General features: G+C 46.5%; 1 protein-coding gene across 1 annotated transcript; it reads right to left on the bottom strand.

The window, feature by feature from the left end:
- Positions 1-9: 9 nt before the first annotated feature.
- MPP1 (membrane palmitoylated protein 1) lies at positions 10-27643 on the bottom strand. Its single transcript, XM_027609231.2, has 12 exons — positions 27417-27643; positions 14822-14965; positions 14539-14617; positions 13590-13675; positions 11511-11579; positions 8804-9000; positions 6514-6620; positions 5484-5564; positions 4295-4375; positions 2381-2583; positions 2109-2183; positions 10-667 (listed from the first exon to the last, which is right to left on the bottom strand). The coding sequence occupies exons 1-12, from the start codon at positions 27516-27518 to the stop codon at positions 491-493; spliced, it is 1401 nt and encodes a 466-aa protein (XP_027465032.1). The 5' UTR covers positions 27519-27643; the 3' UTR covers positions 10-490.
- Positions 27644-27926: the final 283 nt, after the last annotated feature.

The following is a 27926-nucleotide window of genomic DNA, read 5'->3' as shown; positions in this document are numbered from 1 at the left end:
TACAAGGTATTGGCATTTTAACACAGCAACGTTTTTATTGCTTTTGAGGGTGTCCCTAGAGCAGACATCATTCTATTGCACAGCCGCTTCATTTTGGCATTTTAGAAAGTTGAGGTTACAGATGCTTCAAAGACACATGAGATGCCCAGTGTAAAGGTGAAGGAGCACAGGCTTTAAAGAACAAGGGCCATGGCCTTTTCCTCTCCGTGTGCACCATCTTTGATTAGCAGTTGCATTTTGATAGTACTCTGTGCCTCAGAGTTCCAGAGATCCTTCTGAAACCCTGATCAATGGGGCTCCATCGATCAGGAAAATCGGAGCCCAGCCAAGGGACTTGAACAAGACTGACACCCACTGGCCTAATTAGGATAGATGCAGAGCACTGGAAGCTGACATACTGGGTGGAGTGTCCCTGTTTGTGTTAAAGCAAGGAGAATGAAATTCAAACTGCTAGAGAAGGGCATAGCGTAGCTGCCCCTTTTCTGCAAGCTTAGTAAACCCAGGAGACAGGCACCCACTGTGGAGAACTGCATGCCTGGTCAAAGGCTTCTTGCAGTTTCTTAAGGGTTTCGTCAACGCCATTATTGACCAGCGAGAGGTCAAAGTAGTGTGCGTACTGGCTGCGGATGGCTTCGGAGTCCTTTTGCAGCTGCTGCAGGGCTTCCGTCTGCAAAGAAAAGAGAAGCATGGATGAAGCAGGCCCCACAGCATGGCAGCCCAAGAGGTCAGTGATGGGTTTTTAACTGGACCCTGATTGTGGTGACCACTGCCTGGCTCAGAGTCACCTGCTTGAAGACTCCAGCCCTGAAGACCTTCCTTGAGAATGTTTAATAGAGTAGGGTATAGAGACACTCGGAGCACTGTGATTCTAGAGGATCTCAAACTAACCCTGATGATAAATCATCAGAGCTCAGAAGACCAATAGCTCCGTCGCTGTGGCATGGATGTGAGCAGCATCTCCCCACTGCCGCAACCACCAGCACCACCACAGCTGCAATCCTGGGACAGGTATAAGGGTGAGTTACAACCCCAGGCCTCTTTCTAGAATCCCAAACAAGTGGCTATGAAAAGACTGGTAACTCCATAAAAGTAAAGATGTTTGCACAGCAATGAGTGCCAAAAGACATGCCAAACTGGGAAAAACATGTTTACAACTGATGTCACAAAGGGCTAATTACCCGATTACAGAGTTCCTAGAAAGCAGTAAGAAAAAGGCCAATAACCCAAGAAAAATAAGCTAAGGACAGGACCAGGCAGTTTGCTGAAAAGATAGAAATAGCCCTCAATAGTCTGATAAGACACGCAACCACTTAACAGAGATAAAAGTACAGCGAGACTACATTTTTCTAGTAGATTGGTCAACAAATGAAACTTTGGATAACATGCTCCTGGCCCAGGGAAACAAGCAATCTCCCAGGGAATTTTCCATTCCCATTGCAAGCATCCTTGGACCTGGCAATCCTGCCTGGAGCTTCTCCTATAGGTCGAGCTGCACTTGTGTGAAATACCACACGCACAGGCCACAGAGTGCAGTAGTGTCTGGCGGTCGGAAGGAAACAATCCTGCCAGTGTGCATAACGGAGGCCGCGCAGCCACGCCGACACAGCAACTTCTCTGTTGTGTTTGGTGAGAGCAGGTGCAGGAACTCGGGTGGTGAGCAGGGAGCGGCTTTTCAGTGTATCCCTGGTCCCCTAGCTCTTCCCCTCTCCCCACAGCCACACCACACCCCTGGGCGGTGGGTGTGGTGGGTCCAATGCTGCCTCTGTCCTTCCCACTTGAGCCCATGTCGCGCCAGTGTCAGGATCTGCCAAATTGCCCATCTCTGCCGCTGGACCCCAAGCACTTCTGGAACTATGACTGTCTCTGATTTATTCTGTCCCCGTTACCTAGCATGGGTGCTGGCCTACCTAGTGGCTTAATACATGTCTGCTGAGTAAATCAAATGTGCCCATGTCCTTTGGCTTCGTGGCCTTGCAGGAAGGAGGATAGCAGGAGCCAGGAGGCCCATGGGAGATATGGTCACAAGCTGACCTCTGGACTGATGTCCCAGTCCGGGCAAACCTGGAGAATGAACCTCCACCCACCCTGCGTAACCCTGTCCTTCCCACCTGAGCGCCCTGGTCAGTAGGTGCGATGAACACGATGAATGGTGACAGTTCTGCCGTGCGGACAATCTTCAGGGTCTAGAGAAAGAGGAAGGGGAGGAAGGAAGAAAAGGACCAGAGTTAGCGATCATGAGGGCTTCCTTCTAGTACATGTCTTTGAGCATCACCAAGCCCAGTCATTTCCATCACTTCTGGTACTATTGTGGTTTTAGGTGACCCCAGTGAAACTACGTGAACCAAACCTCATCCATGCCTGCCTTGTCAGGCCTACCCACCTGGGGCTCAATGTCAAGGATGGCAATCTTGTCCTGCTCATGAATCTGGTGCACGGTTTCAAATTTGGTGCCAAACATATTGCCCTGGTAGCTGCCAAACTCCAGGAATTCATTGGCAGAGATGTTCCTGGTCATCTCTTCGGTGGAGATGAAGTGGTACTCCTTCCCGTCTTCCTCACTCTTCTTGGGTGGCCGTGTTGTATCTGCACAAGAACCCAAATCCCTGACGAAACTGGGGGTCCTCACCATCTCCTAGGGGCTCGGCCCATGGTATCTGTACGTAAATGCCAGCTGCCTTTGGTGCAGAGAGTTTAATAGGGGGGGTTTCTCCCACAGGATCCCGAAGGGCTGACAATAGATGATGCAGAGCAGGAAATGCCCTGTCCATCCAGAATGTGTTTCACTTTCAAGAGGCAAAGGCCAATGTAGAAAATTCCTATCCCTTTCCCTGTATGAAGTTACATCTCTTAACCCCAGGAATTAGAGCTCAGAATTGGAGAAATGACAGCTGACTATATATATATTTTAAAGATTTGATTTGTTAGAGCACAAGCAGGGGGAGCAACAGGCAGAGGGAGAGGGAGAAGCAGGCTCCCCTATGATCAAGGACCCTGACAGAGCTCCATCCCAGGACCCTGGGATCATGATCCGAGCCAAAGGCAGATGCCCAACTGACTGAGCCACCCAGGCGCCCCTGATTATATTTTTTAAACAGATCTATGGGGTTTGGATTTCTTGAAAGCATATGTAAAATTTCCTTTTTATAGCTTAGAAAGAAGAGTACTCTGGTTTGGTTTAAACTCATTTTGTTAAATGTTGGGATATTCTTAAGTCACAACATTTACTATTATTCACATAAACTGTCCTCTAAAACGTGCTCCAATAAATTAAATTAAATAAATAAATAAATAACATGCTCCAGAAATCACAGCTTGAAACCTAACCCCTCACACTCCTCCCCAGTGGACCGCTCCTGCACCCCATGTTTATTGAGCCCCCTGTGCCCTTGTCTTGTGCATTCTCTGCTTGCCTGTCAATCCACAACTGCACATGCCTCTCTCTTCCCATCTTGTGAAACAACTCTTCTTCAGTGGCTATTTCTACTTCCGAATTCCCCACTCATTCCTCAACCCAGGGCCATCTGCTTTCTGCCCCTAGTTAGGTGTCACTTATCCCTAAAGGCAAAATGTAGAGGCAAGGAGTAAAAAAATACTAATACCAGATTCAGAATCCAGTTTTCTACTTTGATAAGCAGGATCTCGTCCTGGGAATATACACAATCATACTATGCAGATTCACTTCTGGAAACGCAGTCGTCTGATTCCCTACCTGGCCACTGGCCTGATCGTTCTATTGAGAAGAATCCTACTGCTGAGATTGTGCCTTTCCTGAGCACTGCTTTGATTCAGAAGACATTTCAGGAAAATTAGAGGCAGCCTAGATGTCAAGCAATAGTGGATAGCCACTCAACGGACTGGGATTTAGGCACATGAGAAAATATTTATAATATAAAGTAAGATGAAAAAAGTAATAACTTTTTAAAGATTTTATTTGTAAGTAACATCTCCACCCAACGTAGGGCTTGAACCCCCAACCCAGAGACCAAGAGTTGTACGCTCCACCAACTGAGCCAGCCAGGCGCCCCAGTCATACATGTTTTCAATAATATTACTTGCTTGCTTATTTAAAGCAGGATAAAAGTATTTTCAACTGCTTCTGTTATGCAGGCAAACAGCACAGAAAAGAATAGCCAACATAGTGAGCTGGAGTGGTTATATGTACACATTTGCATCTTTCCAAATTGTGTTTTGTTTTTATAATCAAACATTTCAAATAAAGTCACACATAGAAAAGACCACTTTGGTATCTCAGAATGGTGCTCACCTGTCCTCCAAGGAGCGCAGAGGTACTTACATGGGGCAGGGTACGCAAACTTGTCCGGGTTCTGGCTGAGTAGGGCATTCTTAATGTGGCTGCGACCCACTCCACTGGCTCCTGGGGAGGGAGAAAAGACAGAAACCAGGTTGCTATTATTCTCACGAAGGCTTCCATTTCTTTCCCCAAAGTCAAAGGTCGGGATAGGTTTAGAAATGGGACGCGGGTGAGTGAGTGAGCAGGTGTGGCTTCCAGACTGGGGTCAGGGAGTGGACAAGGCCCCCATTGGGAGACAAGGCTCTACAGGCTAAGGGTCAGGACTCAGAACATAACTGTTGTTTCCAAAGAGGAGCCAGCTAACACATGGGTTTTCTATTTCTTTTCTAAAGATATTTGCTTTACTGAGCTCTCCAAAATTAATGGAACTGATTTATTTTTTTTAATATATATTTTTTAAGATTTTATTTATTTGACAGAGAGAAAGACACAGCGAGAGAGGGAACACAAGCAGGGGGAGTGGGAGAGGGAGAAGCAGACTCCCCACTGAGCAGGGAGCCCGATGTGGGGGCTCGATCCCAGGACCCCAGGATCATGACCGGAGCAGAAGGCAGATGCTTAACCGACTAAGTCACCGAGGTGTCCCCCCCTTTTTTTTTATCATTTTTTTAAAGATTTTATGGAACTGATTTTTTTTTTAAAGATTTTATTTATTTGACAGAGAAAGAGAGAGCACAAGCAGGGGGAGTGGCAGAGGGAGAGAAAGAAGCAGGCTTCCCGCGGAGCAAGGAGCCCGATGCGGGGCTCGATCCCAGGACCCTGGGATCATGACCTCAGCCTAAGGCAGATGCTTCACCCACTGAGCCACCCAGGCGTTCCAGTGGAACTGAATTTAAAGCAGTGTTTTTACTGGAAATTCCTCTGGAACCCTAATAATTTCCTCTAAGCAACTGTTTTAACTCTAAAGACAGGGTGGTGAGCTGCCCACCTAAAATAATTAGTTGCTGAAAAACTTGTAAGGTTTAGTTGCATTTGTGAGGCAAATCCAGATGGAACACCTGTAAGGATTCAGAGAACCCAAGAGACTGTCCTCACTGCCTTTTTTTTTTTTTTTTCCCTGAGGCAGGGAGGGAGAAGGGGGCATCATATGCTGCGGGCACGACCGTAAGGAGGGAGATGTACTCTAACTAGCAAAGCAACATGGGGAGGGGGGCGGGCACCAAGAAGTTACCGATCAGCACCAGGGTCTTCCTCTTGAATGCAGGGAGCCGAACAACTTCCTCATAGGAAACAACATCCAACTGGTCAAAAACTAGGGACAAAGAAAACCAAGCCATGTTCATTTCCACAGCTGGGAAGAACGTGGTCCAGGTGGCGAGGTGGGAAAGAGCCGAAAGTCTGTCAGCCTGGCGTGAAGGCAGCTGAGGCTGGGGAGAAAGGACTTGGGCCTGGAGTCACTGAAGTGACGTGACTGTATTTTGGTTTTAGAAGACGAACGCTGGTAGACGATGGGCTACAGGGGCTGGGATGGAAAAGCAGTGAGACCCCTAACCTTACCAGCACTGTACCAGCTGGGACACTGTCAGGCACAACCAGTCGCCAGTGACAGAATGATGGACAGGGCGTCCAGAAGTACACCACTTCTGGACCATGGATGCCTTTCCTTTGGGTCGATTTCTTGCTTTTCCCAGCCTCCTCCATCTGAACTCAACATGACTGTCAGTGAATTCCTGGGACTCTTAGTATTTTTTCTAATTTTCTGGACCCCATATTCTCCTTTTTCCTCTCTCTTCTCCATAGTTTCAGTAACATCACGCTGCCCTGCACTCCAGCCCCCTCCTAGGGAGGGTGAGCCGAATGGGAGATTATTCAACTGTTACCTACAATCTGCTGGAATCCATTTATAATTTTAGTATATTATATTACCTACCACAGTAGGTAAAAAACAAAACCAAAATTAGTTCTCAGGAAAACATGCTGTTTTCTGGGGTTGCTCAGACCATGAGCTGGTCATGCTGATGGCACTGACACACTGAGAAAGGTCTGGAAGGCTGTTCGGTTGGTTACCTGAGGAGTGAGCATAATGAGCGGGTGTGAGCAGACCACTAGCTTTCCTTCACAGGTACTGGAAAGATGAATGTTGTAATAAAAGAAAACCAGAAGAAATGGCACACTTCCTGTGTGACGTATGGTCCACCATGCACGACACCATCTCCCTTTAGCTGCCAGGAGCCGGCAGAGAGGAAGCCCAGGAAGCTTACTTGAGCTGTGCTTGGCCAGGTACTTGTCTTTGTATTTCTTCTTCTTCCCAAACGGACTGCAGCTGGGGGCTTCACTTGGAGCAGACTGAGCCACACTAGCCACTCGCCTGGCAGGAAAAGACCCAGAATGTCAGGGGAACCTCAGCGTAAAAGCCCCTAGGGTCACCCTTCCCCTTCTACACCAAACCTCCAGACCAGGGACACATGGCTGGTTCAGTCGGTAGAGCCTGCGACTCTTGATCTCAGGGCTGTAAGTTCAAGCCCCACGTTAGGTGTAGAGATCACTTAATAATAAAATGTTGAAAAAAAAAAAAAAAAAAGACAACTTCCAGACCAATCTCCTAAAAACTTTGTGCTGTCCTTGACCCTCTCAGTCCTCACTCTCTGAGGCCCGTCCTTACTTTTCTCAGCCTGTCCCTCTCTGCCTCCCTACTTCCCCCATCTGTGTGTGTGTGTGTGTGTGTGTGTGTGTGTGTGTGTGTGTGTGTGTGTGTGTGTGTGTGTGTGTGTGTGTGTGTGTGTGTGTGTGTGTGTCTCTCTCTCTCTCAGCCTCTGTGTGGATCTCTCCTTCTCTCTCCAATCTCTGTGTTTCTCTCACATTCCCCCCTCATTCTCTTGCTCTGTGTGTCTCTGCCAGGACCCCCTCAGCTGCCCTCTCTCCCTCCTGCTCTCCCACCCCCACCCCCTTCTCTGTGAGCTCTGGGTCTGTGATGAGCAGGGTTTAGACTGGTATGGAGGAGCCAACGGGCACACAAAGAAACAAGTGGAAGGAGCCCAGCTGGAATGGTCAGGCTGCACTGAGGGGAGGGTGTGATGGCGGGGGGGGGTCACTTCCGCCTGCACACATTTCCAATGCCAGGTATTTGGATGCCCACATAAGAACTCTCCAGAAAGGCAAGGGAAGCGACTGTGCCCTGAGAAGCCATCACTGTGTTAGTCTGGATGGCACCCACCTCTCTGAGCCTCCTGTTTGCAGAGCCACTGTGGGAGCTGCAGACAATGTCTACGGAGTGCCTAACAGGCCGCGTGGAGCGCCATGAATTGTCTGCTGCCTTCACACACGTAAACCTCAGCAGTCTCCACACACAACCCACACTCTGGTTCACTGGTTTTTGAACCTTTATGGCCCTACTTCATTATAGGAAATATACTGTACAATGCAGCCATGTATTCTGCACAGATCGATCTATAAATAAAACATACAAACACATCACATATACAACTAAAACTGCAGCTTCATAAAACAATACCTTCTCTTAGATACATGAAATATATTCCAATACTTCTACCTGATGTCATTGTTCAAAAGAAATCCTTGTTGCAACCCACTACACTGATTGCACACCTCATTAAGTTGCAGCCCCCTGTTTGAATACCGCCGTGCTACTGGGTCTTCCTCAGCCATCTGCCCCCAATCCCGCGATGTTCTTCACAGCGTGTTACCTGGGTCTTTCACCATTATCATGCAGGGTTGGCGCTATATTTCATTTGCTGCTCTAATTCCAAATTTGTTTTAAGATTTTATTTTAAGTCATCTCTACCCCCAACGTGGGGCTCGAACTCACAACCCTGAGACCAAGAGTCACGTGCTCTACTGACTGAGCCGGCCAGATTTGTTTGTCCCTCATTTGTTCCTCTAACTGTAAGAGTTTATTTCTATATGGCACTTCCTGTGGTTTGGTGCCACGTTTATAATTCCCACTGTGTCATCCCCAGAGATGAGGTCAACCAGAATTCAGGCTTAAATCTAAAAGGACCCCCTCCCTTGAGGCTGTACAGTGTCTTTACACTGGACTTATTTTGCAGGGGGAGGTCCGGCACACCTAGGGCCAGGTACTGTAACCCAGCACTAAGTAAGCAATCCGACTCAGGGGCAGGATTTATTTTTTCTACGTGCTGGGATTTTTGCATCAAGGACACATATTTCACATTTGGCTGTTTTCTGCGGGTCTCAGAAGCATTAGCCTGGGAGGCAGGAGACCAGGGAGGGCTCCGGTCCCCGTGCTGTCCCTTGCTCTGTAACCAAAGGGAAAGCATTTGAGGAAACAGAGGCCCACAGACAAATGAAGAACTCTTCACTCGGGCTCCTTTACCTGTAACGGCTTCCGAGCCTAGCCCATTGGCTTATTGTTGCCCCCTCAGCCATGATGCCACGTAAGGCTGGAGGTTGGCTAGGTCGAGGAACAGAAACTACACATGAGGCGACAGGTTTTTGAAGCTAAGCAATCGTGTGTGTGGCAAGCATGGGTCCCTCGCATTGGCAAGTTTCACCCATACAAAAGTGGCTCACCATTCCTGCAGCTCAGGAGAAGGGATCAAGCCTGCTGACTCCTTGGAGGAACCTTCCACCCGCCCCTGCCACCAGTTACTATCATCTTTGTTGATTATCTTGATGATGTCCCCAGTAACAAACTTCAGTCCCGCCTCCTTGCAAGGGATCAGATGGTCCTTTTTGGGATCGTAGTCAAACTGTGCTCTCATGAACATCTGAAAAATAAGGCAAAGGGAACTGAGAGATGCCGACACCAGCACATTCAGGTTGCAAGTTCTGCTGTAAGTAAATAGGCTCAGGATTGAGTGAACAGCAGGGAGAAGTGACTGAAACTGGGGTTGGACCTGATCCCTCCAACATGTTAGTGGTTACTAGGGCTGACTGTCTGTCTGTCTTGGAGAACAAAGGAGCTACTATCGGAAAGGCATGTTTCCGTGGGAAGTCTTTTCATGGTATGTTAAATCAACAATATGAATGTGCCAAAGGTCTTAAAATGTGGATACCCCTTGTCTCCACGATCCCCTTCTATGCACAAGTTGTCACTTACGATGTCTGGAAAAGTATGTTCACCACAGCATTATTTACAAGACAGAAATATTGGAATCAAGCTAATTTTCCAAGAATGAGGAATTAGTTAAGTATGGTCATCTATTGAATACACTGCCAGGCCAACTATAAAAATCAATGTGTAGAAGATAGGTAGACATCCTAGAAATGTTTAAAAGGTTCTTTTTTTTTAAGATTTTATTTATTTGACAGAGAGAGAGAGAGAGAGAGAGAGAGCGAGAGCAGGAACACAAGCAGGGGGAGTGGGAGAGGGAGAAGCAGGCTTCCCACCGAGCAGGGAGCCCGATGCGGGGCTCGATCCCAGGACCCCGGGAACATGAACTGAGCCGAAGGCAGACGCTCAGCGACTGAGCCACCCAGGCGCCCCTGTTTAAAAGGTTCTAAGAAGATATGGTGAACAACTTCACATGAATACACTTGACAAATCCCTTACAAAACACAGTTTCCCAAAAGTGACACAAGAAATTGAAAATATGAGCACTCACATCTCTACAAGAAAGTACTGAAAGCCGTTACAGAACACTGTCCTCCCCTGCTCCCAAACACACATGCACACAGGCCCCACTGGCTTTGATGGTAAATTTTTCCAAACATAATTTGAAAAACTAAGGCGAGTCTCATACAGACACAGGACAAGATGCTTATCCAGAATACATGGAGAGCTCCTACAAATCAGTAAGAAAATGCCTTGAATGGGTACTTCATAAAGGAGGGCATCCAAATGGAGAAAAACATTAAAAAAAAAAAAAAAAAGGAGCTTAGTCTAATTAGTCATCGGAGAAATGCAAATCAAAACCACAACGGCCAAAATGAAGAAAAGGTACCGGTGAGGGTCTGGAGCCACTGGGCAACAGCACAGACATACTGAGTGAACGTATGATTCAATTTACATCCATTTCAAAAAGGGGCCACACCTGTCTCTGATGTTAGAAGTTAGGGTTACGGTAACTGGAAACAGGTCCAGGGGTTCTTAGCCATGTTCTGTCTCTGGAGCTGGGTGCTGGTTAAATGGGTAGGTTCAGTTTGTGAAAATCATTCTAGTTTTATACTGACGACTTGTGTATTTTGTAATAGATACATACACCCACATATACCCAAACTTCGATTTAAAAAGTTTGCTTAAAAAGAAAATTTTGCCACAATAACATAAATGATCTGTGCTAGAAACTTTTATATACATTCATCTGCCAAGGCCCTATCCAAACACTTTCTCTCCTGTACCGATGATGAACTGTCTGTGGACTGGGAATGGACCCATTTCTCTTTATATCACCTCCAGTTTCTAGCGAAGTGATGTGTACGAGGTAGAGTCTCAATGAATTTTGAGTAAGTGCTCTTAAGACTCTTTCTTCCTGGGCGCCTGGGTGGCTCAGTTGGTTGGGCGACTGCCTTCGGCTCAGGTCATGACCCTGGAGTCCCGGGATCGAGTCCCGCATCGGGCTCCCTGCTCGGCGGGGAGTCTGCTTCTCCCTCTGACCCTCTTCCCTCTCGTGCTCTCTGTCTCTCATTGTCTCTCTCTCAAATAAATAAATAAAATCTTTAAAAAAAAAAAGACTCTTTCTTCCCTTTGGCACTATTAATCACTGGGCTATTACTGTTTTAAAAAATATTTGCCAATTTGCAGGGCACCTGGGTGGCTCAGTCAGTTAAGCGTCTGCCTTCAGCTCAGATCACCATCCCAGGGTCCTGGGATCGAGCCCCGCATCGTGCCCCCTGCTCAGCGGGGAGGTCTGCTTCTCCCTCTGCTCCTCCCTCAGCCCCTACCCCCCAACTTGTGCTCTCTCTCTCTAAAATAAAATCTTAAAAAAAATAATCACCAATTTGCTGGTGAAAAATGATACTGCACATTTTATTTTGTGTTTATTTGATGACTGGTAAAATTGGCTATCTTTTCATATGTTCGATGTCCAGTTGTATTTTTCCTCCTATGAATTATCTCTTCATTTGCTTTGCCCATTTTCCTCTTAGAATAAAGAGATTACCCTTTCCTTTCACATCGGTTACAAACAAGCAACTCAGAAAGAAGGACTGCCTGTTTGTAATGGATGTCGATTTAGTTTAGGCAGCTACACTTGTGATATACTGAGAACTTAAAACTAAAATCATGTCATCTCAATCGAATATCAAAGAACACAACAGAGAAAATGGTGTCACATACCTGTAGTGCAGGAAGACGATTTTGCTGGTTGGGAATTACTTTTAATGAGATCATTCCTTTGGTTTCTTTCTATTAAAAAAGAAATTATAATGGATATATTATAGATAGATCTGGGGTTTCATAAAGTCTTATTTCCCCTCTCAAAGTCCCCAAAAAGTTTTTTTTTCCCCCAACACCCATCTTTACTGCACACTTTGAAATTTTGAGGACAATTCCTCCTTCGATATCAAAGTCTCATGTGCCCCATAAACCAGTGTAACAACATGGAGATGCACAAAGAATAATGAAGAAAAAGCTAATAATTTTCCCTTCTCCCCACACTCAACCCTAAAAGGTCTCCAGATGAACCTAAAGGAACCCTGGCACACATATACCCATACCTTTCTCGACACGAAAGAAAACATTTCCAAATATTTACACATATAACCATATTCATATGTATTTTTGTTTGCTTTTAACAAACATGCTATTCATTCAGCCATACTCCTCATTACTGGGCATGTCACCTGTTGCCAATTTTTTTTCACTATCATCTGCTGCAAGAGACATCCTTTATTTTTTTTTTAAAGATTTTATTTATCTATTTGCCAAAGAGAGAGCGTGCATGAGCAGGGTGAGGGGCAGAGGGAGAATGGGACACCTGGATTATCTCTTCATTTGCTTTGCCCATTTTCCTCTTAGAATAAAGGGATTACCCTGCTCGGCTGGTTGGGCACCTGCCTTTGGCTCAGGTCATGATCCTGGGGTCCTGGGATCAGCCTGCACGGGTCTCCCTGCTCAGCGGGGAGCCTTCTGCTTCCCCTGCTTGTCTCTCTCTGTCAAATAAATAAATAAAATCTTTTTTAAGAATTACAAATAGAACTATCATAGGATCCAGCAATTCCACCTCGGGGAAATGAAGTCTTCTACCTGTTCCTCCTCATTGTAGGGTTCTTTGCAGCTTCTACAGCCTCACTGATTTTCTCGCTACTTGTTCTGTTGATGATTGAGAGAGAGACTGAACTCTCGGACTGTAATATTGCGGATTTGTCTTTCTCTCCTTGCAGTTCCACCAGTTTTTGCTTCAAGTATTTTGAAGCTCTTAATAAAGGTACACGGATGTTTGGATTTTGGTTGTTTCAAAAGGCAGGGTAAATCTGGTCCCTGTTACTTCGTTTAGCCAGAAGCAGAAGTCCAGAGGGGGCTTTGTTGTTTTGTTTGTTCGTTTGTTTGTTTTTTTAAATACACTCTACAAGTTGCAACGTGGGGCTTGAACTCACTACCCCAAGATCAAGAGCTGCATGCTCTTCAGACTGAGTCAGCCAGGTACCTCCCAAGGGCTTTTTTTTTTTTTTAAAGATTTTATTTTTAAGTAATTTGCACACCCAAAGCGGGGCTTGAACTCACAACCCTGAGATAAAGAGTCACATGCTCCAAGCCAGCCAGGCGCCCCACGAGGACTTTTGATTAAAGCAAATCCCAGGTCTATCGTTTAACAGCCATGTGACCATGGGCAAGTTTCAAAACTCTCCAAGGTTCAGTCTCCTTATCTCTGTCTCAAGTGAAAAGCCACATTCTGGCCAACTACCCCATGTGGGGTTTTTTCAGTTTTTTTTAAAGTAAGCTCTATGCCCAATGTGGGGCTCAAACTCACAACCCCGAGATCAAGAGTCGCACGCTCTTCTGACTGAGCCCGCAGGGCGCCCCTCAACTTTTCATTTATAATATCCCATCCACTCTTCATACAAATCTATGAATAGGGATTCCTATCTTCATTTTACAGATGACTTAGAGAAATTAATTCACCTGTTCAAAATCATGGCTAGAATGAAGTAGAGCAGGGTTTTAGAGCTGCCATTAAAGACCAACGCTTTCTGACACCCAGTCCAATGTTCTTTCTAGATAGATACTCTGGGTTATTCACCTTATTTTAGAAATTTGCTAGATAAAAATAGAGAACTGTCATTGCTTGCACAGAATAAAGATTAGCAGTGGTAAGAGTCCCCTCAATGAGGTATAAAGACTTGACAGAAAAATGACATACACTGACACCAACGTGCATCCACACTTCACAAACATAATGGCATGGAAAATACCCACCATTGCCTTCTGCAGCTGATCTACTGAGTGATTAGTCACATTTGTGCCATTGATTTCTAGGATCTCATCCCCGACGTGAAGGGAGCCTACCACAAAATGAAAAATCAGTCCACAAAGAATAAACATTAAAACAAGAGCTGTCAATAGAAATCAAGACACCACAGAAAAGAAAGCATGACCTAGAGCATGTTCATATTCCACGGGAGAAGGGAATGTACCAAGGCCGGCCCTTGACAGTTGTGTTGACCAAGCAGAATAAAAGCACCATATCCACAGCAAGTGTAATGTTTCTTTGTTGTTTAGATAAACCCACAAATGCCACCTAATGGTAGAGTTAATCAATGGTTAGATTCTATGTGAAGAGTAGTTACGAATGTTTGTGCCACTCTAGATAAAAAAAAAAGTCCCAACTAAACATAAAAGGGTAGGGCTCAAAGCGTGGAATGAATCAGGTTATCGTCAGCTACTAAAAACATGTCATATTTTAATGTTCTCTCACCCCAACTCCCGCCACAAATAAGAGCTATTTAATGATGCATCTGAAAATTGACGGCACCTTCACATTAAGAAGATACCACAGTTACCTGTAATTATTTGTTTAATGTGTGTATTTTCTCAATTTAACTGTTAGCTCCAGGAAGTAGAGATGGTCTGTTTCCTTCACTGCAACATATTCAAAGTCTAATGCAGTGGGTTGCATATATCTAATTGCTCAAATATCAACTGGAAAAATTTTGGTATAAGGGGTGTGTAAGAATGCTCAGAGGGAGAGATGGTGGCACTGGGCAATTCAGACAAGAAGCCAGTTATTAAGCCACAGAAAATCTCTTGCCATACACACAAAAATGCTCCTGGGTTTAAGACTGTAAGCTTCCTGACCCTCACCACTGAATAGGAGGTAAATGATTAATCTCTGAGTGAAACACGACCTAGGAGCCCCCCAGGGTACCTTGTCTATGAATCATGCCACCATGAAGAATCCTCGCCACCGTACAGGACTGCTTTTCATTCAGCTTCAGAGTGATTCCCTGCAATGAAGACAAATGGCACAGCCATCTTTAGGGTAACTTAAGGTGATTTCTTCGGAGAAAGATTTTTTCATCTGTACCTGGGTGGTACTCAACTAGAATGGGCGTCAAAGCTGCCAGGAGGAGAGACCTGAGGGAGGGATGAGAGCCAGGGACTCAAGGGGTTGGGAGTAAGCAGGAGGTTAGAATATGATAAGGGATTACCATGGGCTCTTCTGTGACCTTCTCGAACTGTATGAGTCGCACCTTCCGTACCTCCTGCCCTTTGGCCTGGGTAGGGCTACCTGGGGCAGCAGAACCATTGGTGTACATGTCCTCAGTCACGGCATTCACCTGGTGTGACACAGCCTGTCAGGTCAAAACAACAAAGCAGAGGCCTGCCATCAGTCTGTAACCACAGTTCTAAAATCTAAAAGGCTCTGATGTGAGGCTATTTGTAAACGTTATTATCCAACTTAACAGACATGTTTATCCAGTTTGCTGCAGAAATATTAATGAGTTTGATATCCAGGGTGCCGCACCAAGGGTTTCTGGTAAGGGGCCATGTACTTGTATGGTGCACACACGCACAGGCTATAGCCAAGATCCAGGGTGGGCTTCCTTCAAGCATCCTCATGCTCTGCGCAATGATGGTTCAGGTTAGCATTAGCCTCTCACCAATTATGTCTTTGCTACAAACAGGAAGAGAATTAGGCATTTAGGATTAGCCCCTGGCCTATGATGATAACAGTAATACCACTGAACCCAAGTGGCACCCCTCCCACCATCCCAAGATGATATCTGCACTGTGACCTTTCTCCCAGACAACTGGCACTCACGGTGGCACCGGCAGAAGGACAGACAACAGAACCTAAAGTGCAGAGACACAGCATCTACCACATCCGAGCCCTTCCCCAGAGATGCACGGCCATGTGCCATGTGCACCAAAAGATGTGCATAGTGATGTCATTGCAGCACTATTTTGTAAAAGAAAATACTATAAAATTTAATTTTTGGAATGATTTGAACATAATCTGAAGACCTCATGCTCCTTAACCCATAAATGTTTCCGTGTGTTTTCTGAGAGCAAAAACTTTCTCAAAAACGAAAATTTAGCATTCATACAATACTGTATCTGCTCCTCAGTTTCTCTTCAGATCTTATCGGGTATCCCTATAATGTCCTGTATACATATATTCTTTCCCAGACCAGGATCCAGGATCCAGGATCATGCACTGCATTCAGTTTTCACATCTCTAGCCTCCCTTAATTTGGAAAAGCTCCTCAGCCTTTCTTTGTCTTTCATGACTTTGACATTTTTAAGAGGATAGGCCTGCTGTTTTATAGACTCTCAACTGGGGTTTGTGCAATGTTTTCTCATGATCAGGCTGAGGCTGTACATTTTTGTTAGGAATCCCATGGAAGTGGTGTTGTATCCTTCTCAGCCCAACAGTTTTCTTAAAAGCCCAAACCTGGAAGGACGTCAAAAGTCCATCAACAGTATGATGAGTAAACTGGCACAGCCATCCACTGGATACCAGACACCAAGAGAGTAACTGGGCTGCTAGACTGCAACATGGATCAGTCTCTGTTCCTGAAGGGCTCCCTCTCAGTCTCCTTTGTTGCTTCTTCCTCATTTTTCTAGTCCGGTAATGTTGATGTAGCCCAGAGCTAGCGGTAAGAGCTGTCACAGTGGGGAAGGTCAAGTGGAAACCTCTGAATGTGTCCCCCACCCACCCCAGATAAAATAGTAAATCAAAAGCAATATGGCCAGCCACACCCAGTAGGGGGTGTCACATGAGTCCTAGAGAATTAGCTATGAAAATAGAATTGTATTGTATTTAGAAAATAGACTTGGGGTGCCTGGGAGTACAGAACTTCATATAACTTCAAGGCACCCTACAGGAAATGGTCTAATAATACAGTTACCATTGCATGGGTTTGGGGGTGTCCTGATGTACACACACCACGTAGCAAACCTTTTCACAGAACTATACACCCACTGGGTTTGAGTCCCTGACTCTTTTAACTACGGCTGGGTAACTCTGGGCAACTTTCTTGATCTCTCTGTGCTTTAGGTTCCTCACTGGCAAAACGAGGATAGTAAACAGATCACCCTTAGACGCTGCTGAAGAAAATCGGCAGCATTCAAAATTTCACGCATCCCGTCATTTTTAATTAATTTCTATACAGGCAAATGAAAACCTATTATTCCCAAAAGTGCTACAAAGCACAATGCTTTCTATTCTGGCAAGGTAAAATTTGTCCTAAGTGACTGTGATTCAGGTTCAAGTTGGCAGCCTGTGTAAATGAAAGAAACGGGGAAAGGGGGAAGGGAAAGAGAAACCCACAAAAAAAGAAAACACGAGGAAGTCTTCAGGGATGACAGATATCAATAACTTTCTAGAAGATGGAAAGGAGATAGGGAAATGGTCATAGATCGAGCAGAGTTGGGACAGCAGAGCCGGGAACCTGCTCATAGTAGAATCAGCCACGGAAGACTGTGCCGTCCAGCAGACCACAACGGGCTGGGGCTCAGGAGTCCCTGCACAGAAAACGAAAGAAATGAGGCTTAAGGTGAAAATAGCTCCCAAAACGCCACCAATCTGGCCCTCAGCTCCACTTTCAAGGCAGGAAGAAGGACCAGGCCAGTGGACATCTATTCATGTCTCCTCAGCCAGAGCTGCACAGCGTGGCTGTCCTGGACTGCCAAAGGAGCTCAGAAAATAAGAACTGAGTTGGGCATCCTGCCATCCCAAACAAGATCAGGGAGAAGTGGAGGGCCCCTGGGTGGCTCAGTCGGTTAAACGTCTGCCCGGGGTCCTGGGATCAAGTCCCGCATCGGGCTCCTGCTGAAGCAGGCGGGAAGCCTGCTTCTCCCTCTGCCGCTCCCCCTGCTCATTCTCTCTCTCTCTGTCATGCTTTCTCTCTCCAATAAATAAATAAAATCTTAAAAGAGATCAGGGAGAAATGGGATAAAGCTGTTGGGTCGGCAGTCAGTTATAATAATATAAAAACCATTTACTGACTTTCCCTTTTCAGAATCTACCTATAGACAAATCATGAAGCAATCATAGTTGAAGAACAGATTGTATATGTCAACACCATGACAGAAGTTGACAGGAGAAAGGAAATGAAGGGAAGGGGCCACTGATCTGGTCACCTTACAAAGTGGGGAGGCAAGACGTATTCTCTACAGTGAGTGGGATGATACATGAATAATGGTATAATTTAAAGCAGAAATTGTAAATGGACAGCTCACAAATCTGTTTTATTTTGACCACATACTTTAATTTAGTAAAACCCAGAAGATTCCAAGCTCTCCTTAGAAATTTCAGAAGACCTGGCACTGCTCACATGGCCATGCAAGGCTGAGCCAGGCTGAGGGTGGCTGTGCCCTGCAGGTGGCCACGTGCTCTCCAGCTCACTTCCTACTCCTTGGTATGGAAGCCAAGGGTCACCTGCTGATTCCCCTGTACCTGAGATGTTATTTTTCTTACACACAACTGGCTTCATGCGCCTGATCCATCTGGGTTACATTAAACGTACCTCTGGATGACTTTTTAAAAAAACCATGTATGTTATATAAAGGCACACGCCCTTGAATAGCTGAAAAATTCTGAAAAGGAAGAAAGTACGAGGAATCAGTCTACACACCTGCACGACTTACATAGTTGCAAGTAATTAAGACTGTGTGGTAGAGACACACAGATTAACGGAACAGAATAGAGAACCCAGAGATAGACCCACACAGATACGCCCAGGTGATTTTGACAAAGGTGTAAAAACAATTCGATGGAGGAAGGGTAGTCGTTTCAATAAATGGTGCTACAGCAAAACAAACCTCCACTGACCTAAACCTCACACCTTTACAATGGGTCATGGACCTACAAGTAAAGTGTAAAACTCTAACACTTTTTAGGAAAACAACATAGCAGACGGTCACCAGGATTTAGGGCTAGACAATGAGTTTTTATACCTGACACCGAATGCAGGAAGAGGAAAAATTGATCATTTGGACCTCTTAAAAATTAAAACTTCTGCTCAGTGAAGGCCTGTGTGAGGAGGATGAAAAGACAAACTACAGAATGAGAGGGAACATTTACAAACCAAACAGCCAACAAAAGACTAGAATCTAGAATATATAAAGAATGCTCAGGGGTGCCTGTGTGGCTCAGTCGGTGAAGCGTCTGCCTTCAACTCAGGTCATGATCCCAGGTCCTGGGATCGAGCCCCAGGTCGGGCTCCCTGCTCCGTGGGAAGCCTGCTTCTCCCTCTCCCTCTGCTGCTCCCCCTGCTTGTGCGCACGCTCTCTCTCTCAAATAAATAAATACAATCTTAAAAAATAAGAAAAAAAGAATGCTCAATGCTCAACACTAAAAACCATCTAATTCTATACCTGAAACTAATAGTACACTGTATGTTAAATGGAATTTAAATAGAAAACTTGAAGAAAAGAAAAGCTATAGAGAATGCACTGATGGTTCCCCCAGGGGAGGTGGGTGGGGGATGGGTGAGCTAGGTGATGGGCATCAAGGTGATGAGCACCAGGTGATGTATGGAAGTGTTCAATCACTACACTGTACACCTGAAACTAATATTACACTGTGTTAACGAAATGGAATTTAAATAAAAACTTAAAAAAAATAAAAACCATCTAATTAAAAAATGGGCAAAAGACCGGGATCCTGGGTGGCTCAGTGGGTTGGGCATTGGGCTCTTGATTTTGGTTCAGGGCACTGGGCTCATAATTTCGGGGTCCTGGGATCAGCCCACATAGGGTTCCGAGCTGGAGGTGGAGCCTGCTTGGGATTCTCTCTTCCCCTCTGCCCAACCCAACTTGCATACGCCTGCTCACTCTCTCTCAAATGTATAAATAAATCTTTTTAAAAAGTGGGCAAAAGACCGGAACAGGTATCACTGAAGAGGGTAAGGAAGGAAGGATGGCCGTCAGGGAGAAATGCAAACTAAAACCACAATGAGATCCCACCACACGCCTATCATAATGGCGAAGATAAAAGCGATGACAACACTAAACGCAGGTGAGGATGCGAAGAAACTGAATCTCTCATCCTTCCTGGTGGGAATGTAAAATGGCATGGCCATTTGGGAAGAGAGTTAGGTACTTTCTACGATTTTATTTATTCATGAGAGACAGAGAGGCAAAGGCAGAGGGAGAAGCCAGCTCTCTGTTCCTCCAGGAGCCTGCTTCTCCCTCTGCCCTTCCCCTCCGTTTGTGTTCTCTCTCTCTCTCGCTCTCTCTCTCTCCGGCTCTCTCCTTCTCTCTGACAAAGAAGTAAATAAAATCTTTTAAAAAACAACAAGTACCTTACAGCCCAGCAACAGGACCCAGCCCAGCAACAGCACCCTGAGAGAAATGTTCACACAAAACTTCTATGTGGAGGTTCATAACAACTTTATTCCCAATAGCCAAAGCTTGGAAACAACCAGAATGGCTATAAAGTTATTGGTGATCAGTTCAACAGATGACTGTAGTCCATCCATACCATGAAACACTTCTCAGCAATAAAAAGGAAACTATTAATATACACAACAACTTGGGATAGATCTCAAAGGCTTTCTGATGAGTGAAAAAAAGTCAATCTCAAGAGGCTGCATATTATGAGTCCATTTATATCACATTTTTGAGATCACAAAATTATAGAAAGGGAGAACAGATTAGTGGTCGCCAAGGATTAAGGATGACAGGAATGAGGAGACACGTGACTATCCAGGGCAGTTCTGTACCTTGACTGGCGTGGCCGTTATACACACACGCACGACAAAATGGCACAGAACTACACTCACACTTTGTACCCGTGTCGATTCCATGGTCCTGATACTGTACGATTATTGAACTCCTAGTAGACAGAACTGAACTTATTTGCACAAAACGACTAGCAAAATGGCCGGCAAGTAGCACTTGTTTGCAACCCAACAACTAGAACCAAGAGAGCTTGGAACCAAAGAACGACTACCGACAAGACATCCTTGAGAGCTATGTGGTGTACAGGATTGGTTTCTGGGAAAGTAAGAGGCCACGACACACAGTGACCAAACAGTTCTTCAAAGTATGGCCCATGGTGACCCGGGACCATGTGGTTAACACTCCTCAAAGCGAAGTAGCTACTGCCACAGATCCCCGCAATAGGGCATGACATTACATATTTCAAGTGAGTAGACTCAAGAAAACCAGAGGAAAAATAGTGTCATGTTGGAAGGAAGACTCCCTCTTCTCAAATTCACCATCTGTGCTGTCTGGATGTTCTTACCATCCGCATGTGATTGCTGCAAAAAAATGATGAGCTCAAGTGTCAATTTTCTGGCCTCAGAGCATGAAATAAAACCCAGGATTCTCTTTGACCCTCATTTATGAATTTCTTACCACTACTAATTGTGGGGCCAGAAAAGCTGAAAACTCAACTCAGGAATGAATTCTATAGGTTTATCAGCAACTACCATTTATGTGCGTTGCTAACCGTAGGTGGCCCTAAAGTCAGGAAACATGGCTCATATTATTTTATCATGTGCTGTAACGTACTGTCAATAAAGTGTTTACGATGATTCACCTGTGTTTCCAGACTCAGTGGCAACCTGCACACTGTTCTGAAGAGTGACAGATTAGAAAGTCTCAGTCCACAGAATACAAACTGACCTTTGAAATGGGAAGAAGCCTACATGATAGTGTACCTAGAACAGGCTGATAAACCGGCACACTTACCTCATATTCTTCTTATTCAGCTTTATTGCAAAGATTGTTTTTAACATGTCAGCCTTTAAATTAAGGACTCAGCAAAGCTTACCGGAGGCAGAACACATTCCAGTCAGAAAAGTTCAAGAGCTGCTATCCCAAAGGTTGGTCTTTCAAATGTGCTTACCCATCAAGATGTTCTTTGCGATGACTAAGAGTCACTATTACACTCACCCAGAAGTTGCGAACGATGACTAAGATAAACGGAAATCTTCAATGTGCTATTACCGACGTGTAATAGTAAGGCTTCTAAAATCAAACCACAATGTTCTCCACTGCAAACTTGTCCTTGAGCAACCCTGTCTTCCTGTATGTCTTTACCGAAACTTCCCTAGACTACTCTTCAATCTCACCTCACAGTAAGTTCCTCCAAGCAGCCCCTGTATCTCCTCACAACAGACAACTGTGGGAACAAGGATCTACAGACATAAACTTCCACTTGATGTCTGTGTACACACACACACACACACACACACACACACACACACACACACACACACACACTCTAGAGGTGATTCCTTAATTCAATCTGTGGGTCTGTGACCACATGAAGTGCAGGACATCTTCACATAGTTAAGTCATGCTGTCTGCCCTTGGGCAGCTCATTACTATAAGGGCAAGTCATTCATTCATTCATTCATTCATTCATTCATTCATTCATGCAACGTAAATGATAAATGGAAAAGATAGCCTCCATCAAGTTTAAGGTTGTCTTAAGAGTGTAAGCACTCAAAGGACACAAAACATGGTTTTCAGCTTTCTTCAGAACTAGCAAATGGAGCTTCACAAAGGCTTTCTGATTGATGAGGAGGGTGGCACCTTCAGGGGAACAAAGAAGAAGACGACAGGAAGTCCTAGGGGTAGACGAAAGAGCAGTCTGTTCTCCAGACAAGCATTGCGATCCAGACACAAGTTTCGTCCCATGAAGTTGCATCCCAGGCTTCCTGCTACACAAGTGGCCCACACTGAACCCAGGAGAAAGGGGAAGGTGTTGGCCTTCCACTCGGGATACTTAACTTGCCCATCTTTTGACCTACTGCTTACCAGACACCTGTCCTGGCCCCCTGATCTGCCCTAACTTGTGTTGTTTCCACAGCTGGGAGATACAGATTTGATTGTTTCTTCTGTTCGCTTTGTCTCCTTGAGCTGGAACGTAAGTCCCACACAGGCACCTACACCAGGAGCTTGCTCCACACTCACTGATGACATGAATGACTCGTGAGGCACGTGCTGCTGTTTCCTGAGTCATTACCACCACCATTGCCACCACTGCCACATGACTGCCAAGTGACACGAGCAATGCTGAACAAGTAAATTAGGCAAATGCCCTAGAGTTTGCTTCCAACTGAAAGCTCACCACCCTCATCTCCCGGTGGGTGTGGGGAGTGGCTCTGGGTAGGGGTGACCGCTCGCCCCTCAGCTCACGGGCTGCAGAAACTGGGGAGCAACCCCCCAACGCCTCCGGCCTTTGGTCTGCAGCCTTTTGGCTGTTAACTACCGGAACTGCTGGACTGGGAGGAAACATCTGCCGCAGGGTTCAAAGGAAGCTGGGACTTAAAAAGAAATGAAAACAAACTTGGCGGGGCTGGGGGGCGGGGTGGGCGCGGGTGCGGGTGAATAAAACAGTGCAACTAAAGCTGGCTTTTTCATCCAAACAATCGCATTAAGAATGAGTGACAGCGACTGCAGGCAAGAACAAACATTTGTTCAGCCTACTTTTAGGCTCTTGGCCAACTGTTTCCACGCAGAGACTTAGGAGAAGGCCAGGCCAAGAAGCCAAGCCATCCCCAGACGGCAGACTGTGGGAGCGGCCCCACATCAACCTGGGCAAGATCTATTCCACTTTGGGGAAAAAAAGAGAAACTGAGAGAACCAAGAGTACTCTACGGTATTATTAGAAAGAGCTTAGCACTTTTACCACAAATGACAAGAGCTGGGGAGAGGAAAGCCCAGGAGCCAGAAGTTTCTGGCGAGAACTATCTTAAAATCATACATTAACTAGGTGCACTGTTTCTCAGGCACTAAATCCATTTGAGAACACACAGATCAATCAATCCAAAGGTCAAGTCTCTAAAGATCCTTTTCCAATGCACTTTATCTACCCAGTGTACTAGGTACAGAGGCAAAGGCTTCTTCCCTCGCAGGGAAGGTGACTCTTGAGCCAAAACCTACATATGTATGTATGCATGTATATTTCTTGATATGAAGGAAAAGGAAAAAGTGAAGCATCAGAAAAGAAACTTCTGGTTCCCAGGGCGCCTGGGTGGCTCAGTCGTTAAGCGTCTGCCTTCGGCTCAGGTCATGATCCCAGGGTCCTGGGATCGAGCCCCACATCGAGCCCCACATCGGGCTCCCTGCTCCGTGGGAAGCCTGCTTCTCCCTCTCCCACTCCCCCTGCTTGTGTTTCCTCTCTCACTGTGTCTCTCTCTCTCAAATAAATAAATAAAATCTTAAAAAAAAAAAAAAAAAGAAACTTCTGGTTCCCTAATTCAGAGTTTTTCTTCCTGTTTTCCCTGCCCTCGGGGTCACTTCCCTTGCCCTGCAGACAAGTTTGGAGCTGCATTTACTCTTGCTTTCCTACACTCCACACTCAGGGTCCTCCAGTTTTAGCAACACTGAAAGGTTTGAGCAATTCACTGCTTAGGGGTGAAATCTCTGCATCCACGAAATGTCTACTGATTCTGTCTCCCTTGCCCTGGGGAAAATTTGACAGTGTCTCAAGACATTTTTTGATTGTCACAACTGGGGGGGGGTGTGTATTAGTTTTCACAACGAAAAATGATCACACTCAGGGTGTCACACTCTGGCAAGAACCTCAATGGTTTTGCACAAGCAGCTGCCCCGGCCTGGAGCACCATTCACCAATGATGTCCTAGATTCGGCAGGACTCAAGGTCTGACAGCTTTACAGCACTCTACACCTGCCTCTGTGTCCTCCCTTCTGGACTTCTCAGCTCCAGAACCAGGCCTGAATGTAGTAGGCAATCAACAGACTGGTCAGAACAGACGACTACCAGCGTGGGGTAACGCATCTGCCCCCTACGGATCATCAGACAGATCTTAGGGGAAGCTTGCCTGGGGCCTGACTTATTTGTTAGTGAACTTTGAGGGATTTAGTACATGGGCAAAGTGCTGTTTTGAGCAGAATGCAAGAGGAATTCCTCAACCAATTTTATGTGCACTAGTGAGCACTGCTGTAAAGAACAAGGCCAGAGATAGCTTATGAGTTTCTCCAAGAAAAGAAATATACTTAAATACGGGAGACAGGCTACAGTTCCAATCTATTGTGAAATTATTTCTTTTTTTTGAAGATTTTACTTATTTATCTGAGAGAGAGAGAGCATGAGTGGTGGGAGGGGCAGAGGGAGAAGCCGACTCTTTGCTGAAGGAGGGGGAGGGATCATGACCTGAGTCCAAGGCAGACATTTACCCCTTAACAGACTGAGCCACCCAGGCGGGGCATCCTTTTTCAATATTAAATGTGAACTATAATCAGAAGTGAAACTTTGAGGGGCGCCTGGGTGGCTCAGTCGGTGAAGCATCTGCGATGATCCCAGCGCCCTGGGACAGAGCCTGCTTCTTCCCCTCTCTCTGCTTGTACTCTCTCTCTCTCTCTCTCTCTCTGTCAAATAAATAAATAAATAAAATCTTTAAAAAAAGAAGTGAAACTTTGGGTTTTGAGTCTTCAGAACTTTTACAGAAAGCATTCCCCTTAAAAGAAGCTTTCAGCTTCACCATTTTCTCGATTCCGTCAAAGCCAACAATTCCACGTCACAGGCTGGCGGGCTTCTTGCCCGTAGGGGAAGATGTGCTGATGCTACGGGACAGGCAGCTCTGAGGGGGATTTTGGACGGACCAGTGCAGTTCAAAGTGTTTGACAAGCATTACCTCACGTAACCATCCCCACAACTCTCCAAACAGGTCCGTTTGACGGAGAAGAGAAACCTAAGGCACAGAGAGCCCAGAAGCTTGCCCAAGGGTACATGGCAAGCGAGAAGCAAAGCCTAGTGTTGGCAGCAAAGGAAGGAGTCCCAGAGGGAAGGTGAACCTCAAGGACCCGCTGGAGATTTTCCCTCCAGTGTCCGCACAGTGGCCGATCTGGGTGCTATTCCATTCAAGAATTTAGCGAGTTTTCTTTCATCTGCTTCAAATTCTTTAAGAACACCAAAACTGGCTACCCAGTAGACCATGTGCAGTAATTGAGGATAAATGCACAGCTCCACCAAAACTGCTGACTCAGAGGGTGCACTACAACATAAGTCTTGTAGTGATTAGGGCCTTCCGTCCAAAAGGCCCACAGTCTCTGAAGCCTGTCCCTAAGGAGCCGAGAGGTTTACACAAGGTCTGGTCCTTCAGTTATATATGGGGCTCTGGTTGTGCTGAGTGGAAGGAGCCTGACAGAAAAGACTGCATACAGTTGGATTCCACTTATAACACACTCCTGAAAAGGCCAAATGCTAGTGTCAAATAGCGTCAAAATGCAGCTCTGTTTCCAGGATGATTTCCAGGTTTCCGGGGGTGGGGGGAATGAGGGTAAAGGACCACCAGGGAACTTTCTGGTTACATGACTGTATGAATTTGTGAAATCTTATTGAACAGACTAAATAAATTTATGAATTATATGTATGCTAATTATACCTCAGTAAAGCTGCCAAAAGGAAATTTAATAAAGAGATTTTATTAAAAAGTTAAGGCGCAGCCAAGTGAACTGATTACAGAGAATCCAAGCCTATGGGGAGCCAGGTTGTTTTAGATCCTGATTCCCTCCTAGTGCATATTCCACTACATACCTTCCAATTCTGTCTTGCCATCTGAATAACAATACTGCGTTCCCCACCTGCTCATTCCGGCACTCATTCAAGCCTAGAATACTGCGATCGTAACTGGAAACAACACACAGGTGTGAACACTGCACTGATGCTTATCAATTGTTTCCTTGAGCTACCAGCCCAAACAGTCTATAGCTCTACTGTTTGCTTTACCTTGTGAATCTTCAGTGTCCTCATCTGTGGAAGTGGAAGGTTATGCTTAATCTCTTCTGTCCACCTCTTCAGTCATTTATTAATTCAGAAACATTTCTGAGGACCTCTTTATTAGGCATTTAAAATAAAAGTAGTGAGCATGAAATAGGCCTGCCCTGAAAAATCCTGCAGTCTAGGAAGGAGATTCACACGGACTTCTGAGGCTGGCTCACTGTAGACAGTGCAGCTGCTGCTTGGCTCGCACTCTCTCTCTCTCTCTCTCTCTCTCTCGCTCTGTGGACATTCACTAGTAGTACCTGACCACCAACCTGTGAGGAAGGCCAGGCTACCTGGAGCGGCTGCTGGACCTATATTCTGGGCGATGGCTCCAAGTGGGAGCCAGCCTCAGCCTGCAGAGGAGTGAGTGAGCATTCTGGCGGCTGCACCTCTGCGTAAGAGACAACCTTATTTTGCTGGGTGAAATCCACACTCAGAACCATGAGAGATAATACGGAAATGCTCAACATCCTCTCCGGGCATCCTTGAGGGCAGAGGTTAACAGCTATCTGCCACCCATCCCAGGAATCCGGAGGGCACCATTACCTCTGGAATCCGTGCATTCCTTGTCCACCCGAAGATACACACAGGCCACCCCATCTGCACCGTAGCACAAGGGGCCCTCCCTAAATGCAGACGGACGGTGAGTGAGCGCTTTAGAGGCAGAGTTAGGTTTTACAACCGTTTCTGCTGACCCAAACACAAGCATTTCAACAAGCAAGCCGACCGACTCTTTTGCGATCTGTTCCTTAAAGTCTTTCCCCTTAGCCTTTCCCTTCCGTCCACGAAGAAGTTTTCCTTGACCTTAATAAGCGCTCTGTACAGGCCGCGCGGCCTCTCCTAATTTCCACCTACGAGGGCTCCTGGGGGAAACGACCCACCGCACCTGAAGCCCTCCATACGAACCCCCGGTAGCCGCCGCGGCCTCCATCCCGAGGGCAGCCCCCCCGGGGCCGGGCCACGGACCGAGCAGGTCCCGCGGCGGGCGGCGCGGCCTGGAGCCGAGTCCCGGCCCCTCACCCTGCTCCCAGGGAACCGCGGGGCCCTCTCACCTCGGGCCGGCTGCGCTTCTGCAGCAAGTGCTCCAGGTACAGGTCGGAGAGCGCCGTGCGCATGCTGCCCCCGCCCTCGCCCTCGCTCGCCTTGAGCGTCATCTTGCAGGAACCTGGACGCGGGGCCGCGAGCCGCGAGCCGCGCAGAGCCGGGAGTACGAGCGCCGAGGCCTGCGGGGCTGCAGAGGCGGCGGAGGTGGCGCGGCCGGGCCCGTCACCACCCCGCAGGCAGCGCGCTGGGCGGGCGGAGGCGGAGCACCGCCCGCGCTCCGCCCCCGGACCCGCCCCCGCCCGGACCCTGAGGCTGAACCCAGAAGGGCTCAGAGGTGTAAAGAAAAGGGCGCTCTCGCTGTGGCGGGTCCCCAGCTCGGCCCACACCCTGGGCCTAATGCGTGGGGACAGCGGGGAAGCCATCCCTTCCACTCCAGGCTTTACCCAGAAATCTCTGCGGGCCCAGAACGTTGCGAAAATGCCTTTAAGGCTCCTTGGGCTGCAGGTACCCTGTGATTT

Source organism: Zalophus californianus, chromosome X (assembly GCF_009762305.2).
Source record: "Zalophus californianus isolate mZalCal1 chromosome X, mZalCal1.pri.v2, whole genome shotgun sequence".
In the NCBI taxonomy this organism is placed as follows: domain Eukaryota; kingdom Metazoa; phylum Chordata; class Mammalia; order Carnivora; family Otariidae; genus Zalophus; species Zalophus californianus.
This window is presented reverse-complemented; position numbering and strand designations above follow the sequence as displayed.